The following is a 6613-nucleotide window of genomic DNA, read 5'->3' as shown; positions in this document are numbered from 1 at the left end:
ATTTATTGGTCAACAGTAATCAAGGAAACTCAACATTTAGAGAGAAAAAATATTTAGATCATATATAATTAATAAAACAACTTGGTTTCCAATGAGTAGATAATACTTTGGTTCTCACTTGGACTATAAAGAAAGTTAGTCAAAGAAGCTTCTAATTTTCAATGCTTAGGTGGTATTAAAAAAAAAACACACTGAGTAAAGAACTCAAATATAGATTTAAATCCCATTCTGCCACTCCCTTTATATGATCTAGCTCAAATTACTCAATCTTGCTAAGTTTCAATTTCCTTATATATAAAGTAGGAATAGTAATTGTGTTGTAAAGATGAGATAAAAAAGTTAAAGCACTTAGGGTAATTAATGCATGGCACACAACAAGTACTTAACAACTGGCAGTTACTATAATCAAATACATTTTTAGAAATTACTGCAATGATTTCTTAAATAAAGTAGCCAATGTCTATATATATTGTGAAAGATGATTGGGAAAAGAACTAGAACTTCACAAATAGTATAAACTGTAAAAAATCCCAGGATTATTAGGTGGTCACAATGGGACACGAAGGAAAAAAGTGTGAAAAAAGGTTGACAGTAAGCAAGCCCATTTGAAATTTTATAATTTTTCCTTAACAATAATAAAGAGGTATCCTGATTTCTAAGCATAATATGTCACGCGCCAGAGATACCCAATACAAATAAACTATATATTTAAATAGTTAAATTTCTTCATGGTATTTAAGAGTAGCTACATAGAGAAAGAACTTTGAAACTTTAACTTAACTACTGTTTAACAATAATACCTACATTTGAATTAAAAGCTGAGAACTTTTGTGTTAACTATGTATTGAAAATTGAATGACACATAAAAAATATAATATTTAGGCCAAACCTAAGTTGTACTGGTTGGACATATTCCTTGCGAAATCTTTTAAGGTCTGCACTGATGGGCTGCTCGCCTTTCTCTATTGCCAATTTGTCTGCTTCAGTAGGTTCTGGCTCTGGAATTTCAAATCTAAGAAGAAAAGCAAAAGGAAAGAAATCTGTGCATACATAAATGAAAAGTATTTAAAATACAAGAGGAAGAATATTTTGACTGAGCAATCCTCTTTCCTACCACTTCAATGAAAGGTACAATTATTGTTTTTTAAACTTCCTTTAAGGCTAAGGTTCCCAACCCCTGGGCCGAGGACCAGTACAGGTCTGTGGCCTGTTAGGAACTGGGCCACAGAGCTCTACCTCCTCCCACCCCTTGGAAAAATTGTCTTTCATGAAATTGATCCCTGGTGCCAAAAAGGCTGGGGACTGCTGAGTTATGCTTTAAATTTAGACATGAGACTAGCAACAAAGAAGCAATCAATGGTGAGTGGCGGGTGAGCGGGCGAAGCTTCATCTGTATTTGCAGCCACTCCCCATCTCCCCATCACTCTCATTACCACCTGAGCTGCACCCCTACCCACCCTGCATCCATGGAAAAATTGTGTTCCATGAAACCAGTCCTCTGGTGCCAAAAAGATTGGACACCACTGCCTTAAGGTATGACATGCTACAAAAAATTGCCCTGGGCTATACAGTGCTAAGGTGTTTTTATCAAAAAGTTTTATAACTAGCACTGATCAACACAAAAAGGCCTATGGAAAAGAGCCAAGAAAAGAACCCATAAGGAGTATAACCTCCTTAAAGAACATGACAGAAATGTCTTATCTAAATAATCTGTCCTTAATATTTATGTTATTAAAGTAGATAAATTAAATTTCCTTAAATAAATGAGTATAAATTCAAACAGAAGGCCAAAACTGACATTTTAACAATTTTTAAAGAATATACCTAAGTGGGTAAGATAAAAATCAAAGTTTAAAAAAAAAAACCTAGACTAATCATGGGAAATATAGCTAAAATATAAATCTAACAAGTGTGTTTTCCTTATTTTGGATACAGAAATAGGACTAAATAGATCTTCATAGCGCATTACACTGATTCAGTCTGGTAAATTTAGTTTCACAGAACGACACAGTGATAGAAATCAAGATAAATTCTGTTAATAAGTTTTTAAATGTGAAACAAAAATCATCTAAATGTGAAACAAAAATAGTCCAGATTCTATATTTTAAACTATAAAGCATTTGAAATATCACTAAAATACTAAGAAAAAAATTCAACCCAAAACTTATTTTTTAAAAATTAATAATAAAGGAATTGTTAATTTTTTAGGTTTAATAATGATATGTGATTTTTAAAAATAAGAGTCCTTATCTTTTAGAGATACACAGAGAAATATTTACAGATGAAATATGTAGTCTGGGATCTATTTCAAAATAATCCTGAGGGTAGGGTGTTTAAATCTGTAGGGAAACAGATGAAACATGAGTTGATAATTACTGAAGTTGGATGATGGATAAATGGGTTTATTATTCTTCTATCCACTCTTGTATATGTTTTGAAATTTTTCATAACAAGTTTTAAAAGTGAAGAGCAGAAAAGTCTCTTCTAAGGAAGGATCATTTTATTGACCAGAACAATTTTCATAAAAATGCTAAGTTTTTTTAATCCTCTAAATTGGTCTTTCAGGTTACCATCTGAAATATTGCTAAGAGATGAAAAGACCTCTATTATAAACAGGGATTTCAGGGAACACTTTATTTGAAGAGAACAGTAATACTGACAAATACATTATGTTCAATAACTACTCAAGTATGTATTATGTACGAGGTACTTTGCAAGGCATAAAATGAACAGTTAACTTTTCACAAAATGTCAAGGTGAGTGAAACATATTTTTCTTACCGTTCAATCAGTAAGCTTAGCAATTCCTGTGGTTTACAAAACGAACGATATGTGGTAAGAAAAGTACGAACAAAATTGGGATCTGAAAAGGCAGAGCATAAAACAGGTTTCACATTTAATTTACTCAGTTTAGTTAATTCAGAGTACCCTATGTTGGAGGCCTTCATTCCTTTTTCTTCTTTCTTTGGCTCCTCCCACTGTGGCTTTTCTAGCCAATTGTGGTTTTTGGTTTTGTTTTGTTTTTTTTTGAGATGAAGTCTTGCTCTATCACCCAGGCTGGGGGTGTGGCAGCACAATCATAGCTCACTGCAGCCTCTGACTCCTGGGCTCAAGCAATCCTCCTGCCTTAGTCTCCCAAGTAGCTGGGACTATCAGCTCATGCAACCAACCACACTCCGCTAATTTTTTAAATTTTTCGTAGAGACAGAGTCTCCCTCTTTCCTAGGCTGGTCTTGAACTCCCGGCCCCAAGCTATCCTTCCACCTTGACCTCCCAGAGGGCTGGGATTAGAGGTGTGAGCTACTGCACCCAGCCCGTGGTATTTCTTGATAAATGAGGATTGTTTTCAATTCAAGATTCATGAATATGAAAATTTTATGAATATTTACTAGTTATTGTTACATTTTTAGAAACATAAAGCTATTTATTCCTTTTGCTCATGCAGTATTTTTATATTTTGGAGGCAATACATTTTTTTTTCCCAAGCCTCAAATATTCTTGAACATCCTTAAAAAGCTTTTGGATCCTAGGCCCTAGGTAAGCATTTAGAATGAGTTTCACATACCTGCATACATATGATATGTTAACCTTTCAATTAATTTCACCACAGTTCCTCCTTTAATAATGGGGATTCCACTTCGACTTTGCAAGTTGTCTTCAAAAACAATGTTTTCCTCAGAGTCTTTTACTACAAAACGATACACCTCTGGACTTGGTAATCTCAGCGGCTGCTCGTTTTCTTCTTTCAATAATACTGAATCTAGCATTCGATCTAGAGTACTACGATAATGAAGAGAAATAAGGGCTGCCATCCAATTGTTTTTCTCTTCAGCAGACTTAGCAGCAAATATTATGCTGTTTTCATCTTTGGATACTAATTCAAAAGCATGTTTGTACTCACAAGTATCTTCTTTATCACAGATTTGTATTTTCCTCATGACAAATTTTTCTTTTAATCTGTATTCTGCACTACTGTAACCCGGAAGTCGGGTCTGGCCATGATTAGGTTTACAACTGATCATTAAGCCGTCAAAGAGAAAAATATGCCGTTCATGTTTAGCACCAATTCTTGTCAATGGTCCTTCCATAATGAATTCATTACAACACTGTCCAATATCTTTGCCTTCCCATCCATCTATGTTTTTCTGAATTTCATTCATTTTTCTGATAGCCAGGTGCTTGCTTCTTAATTGACGATTATAAAAAGGGCAAACAGGATCCCTAAAAACAAAAATACCAAGACAAATTTAGCCTATTCGATGGCTAGGCAACCGTAATTACTTCAAGTATAAACTACCTCAAATTGAGTGACAAAAATATTAAGTAACCAAACACTAGACTTTACACACAGCATTTACTTTCTTCAAACTTTGCCACTAAATGATACATGCCTCAATTTCATTATTATGAAAGAGAAGAACTATAGGCTCTATATTTCGTTTTTAATGCCTTAAGAACTAAAATTACAAGGAATCTTAAATTTTACAGATTATATGAGAAATTATTAAATACATCTTTTAAAAAATTTCTTAAGTATATTTTAACAATATGGCAATGCTAATCTTAAGACTAAAAGACGAAAAGAAAAATGTGAAAGAAAAGTATAACTTTCAGGAATGCGTCATACTTCTTTAGAAAACCTGGCACCAGATACAGTGAAGTATGCAGAAGCATTCATATTTTCAACAGTTTGGAATTACCCAGGTCGACGTCTAGGTGAATACTGCCTGTAAATTCGGTCCATGCTACCTTGGAGATTCAGGAGAGCAGTAATAGCTTGGTTCAAACACTCTCTGTCTTCTTGCTCTTCGCTACATGCTTTCAATTGCTAAGAAAAACCAAAAACAAAAATTAAAACTGCATTGTTGGATTCTTCCCCCAACTTTCTAGTATCTAGAAAAAACAGCAACAAATACTATCAACTCTAAATACATTTTAAATATACTTAATAAGAAAGCTTACAGTTTTATATAATTATGCATACTTCTGGACCCCTGAAACCAACCCTCTTTCTACACATATAAATACAATACAAAGTACTGTTAGCATAGCGATTAGTAAAAAAAGCAACTGTAGAAACCATTTGGACATTTTCCACATATATAAAAAGAGTGCAAAACATCTTAAACATAAAACTTATAAGTCACTTTTATTCAACTATGAATAGAATAAGATAAACTCCTACAAATTATTTCATATTCTCTAATATTTAAGTTTTAGTAATTTCAAAAAGCTTACAAATCTTTGTTATACAACATAATCAAGTATTAACTTTAACACTTCAATCAGTCATAAACTTTTCTTCAAAGAGCATCTCACAAAGGATTCCACTAATATTTTTTACAACATAAAATTCAACCACTCTAGTAAATACCAAGAAACCATGAAAATTAATATTGTATCTTACTAACCCTTAGAAATAAGATTTGTAAATTGATTTAATACCCAAAACTCCAGCTTTATTTTATCTATCCAAAAAATTCTCTTACATCTCACTCTCAGAAAGAAAATTTACCTTATCATAAATAATTCAGATTGGATTGTGCTACAGTGTTTCAATTTTTTTTGACTGAAGAGTTCAAAGTGGAGCATTATATAGATTATATAGATATAAATATACATTTATGCAAGAATATAGGAATTTGTGATCACTTTCAGAAAATTTTTAAAAATTTAAAACTATTTTGGGTTTTTAAACGAACTTACTAGAAGTTTTGTGATAAATTAAAATTTTCCTTATATTTCAAGAACAATCTCAAAAGCATTCGGCAATGACTCCCTTTCCTCAGCAAGGAAATGACTAGATATTGTTTGAGAACTTGGTCCATTACCTTTCATTTACATGTTCTAAAAATTATATGGAACACAGAGCCATCTGATTTGTTTTTAAAGATACATGTAGAGGTCTTGCCATCAAAAGATTAACAATGGAAATAATTTAAGTGACTATGAGAAGTAATACGTTAATCTCTAGATTAAAGAATAAAGAATTGAAAGTATGAAATGGAGAAAAGTCAAAATACCACAGAAAGTTTGAAAAAGGATCAGTGTTTGGTTATTCTGATTTTTAAAGGTAAAAATTACTAGCAAAATCACTTATTTTGCTGCTTTAAAGAGTTCTTACAAAAAGATCCTTCTCAGCTCCACTTGAATTGTTTTGTTGATCTAAATTTCCAAATTATCATTAATTATAAGATTCTACCAAAAAGGTACGAGGAAAATTTCTATTGTCTACTTGGTTTTAAGGCTGCTCAAACAAACTCTTCCACGCCTTTTTTTTTTTTTTTTTTTTGAGAGATAGAGTCTCGCTCTGTCACTCAGGCTGGAGTACAGTGGTGAGATCATAGCTTACTGCAGCCTCAAATTCCTGGTTTCAAGGGATCCTCTCACCTCAGCTTCTCAAGTAGATAGGACTGACTATAAGTGTGAACCACCACATCTGGCTTTTTTTTTTTTATTTTGTAGAGACAGGGTCTCGCTGCTATGTTGCCCAGGGTGGTCTCAAACTCCTGGCCTCAAGGGATCCTCCCACCTTAGCCTCCCAAAGTACTGGGATTACAGGTGTGAGCCACCATGCCTGGCCTACATGTCATTTTAAAATAGCCACATAGGCC

At 33.2% G+C, this 6613-nt stretch overlaps 1 protein-coding gene across 1 annotated transcript in view; it reads right to left on the bottom strand.

Annotated features, from left to right (window-relative positions):
- The window catches only part of SOS2 (son of sevenless homolog 2 (Drosophila)), a 124022-nt gene that overhangs the window by 49182 nt on the left and 68227 nt on the right, over positions 1-6613 (bottom strand). The window contains exons 8-11 of the mRNA XM_012663749.1: positions 4700-4827; positions 3565-4220; positions 2781-2862; positions 890-1012 (exon numbers count right to left, since the gene is read on the bottom strand). Coding sequence (XP_012519203.1) covers positions 890-1012; positions 2781-2862; positions 3565-4220; positions 4700-4827 — 989 coding nt within the window. The remainder of the gene's footprint in view (positions 1-889; positions 1013-2780; positions 2863-3564; positions 4221-4699; positions 4828-6613) is intronic.

Source organism: Propithecus coquereli, unplaced genomic scaffold (genome assembly GCF_000956105.1).
Source record: "Propithecus coquereli isolate 6110/MARCELLA unplaced genomic scaffold, Pcoq_1.0 Scaffold83, whole genome shotgun sequence".
Classification (NCBI taxonomy): domain Eukaryota; kingdom Metazoa; phylum Chordata; class Mammalia; order Primates; family Indriidae; genus Propithecus; species Propithecus coquereli.
This window is presented reverse-complemented; position numbering and strand designations above follow the sequence as displayed.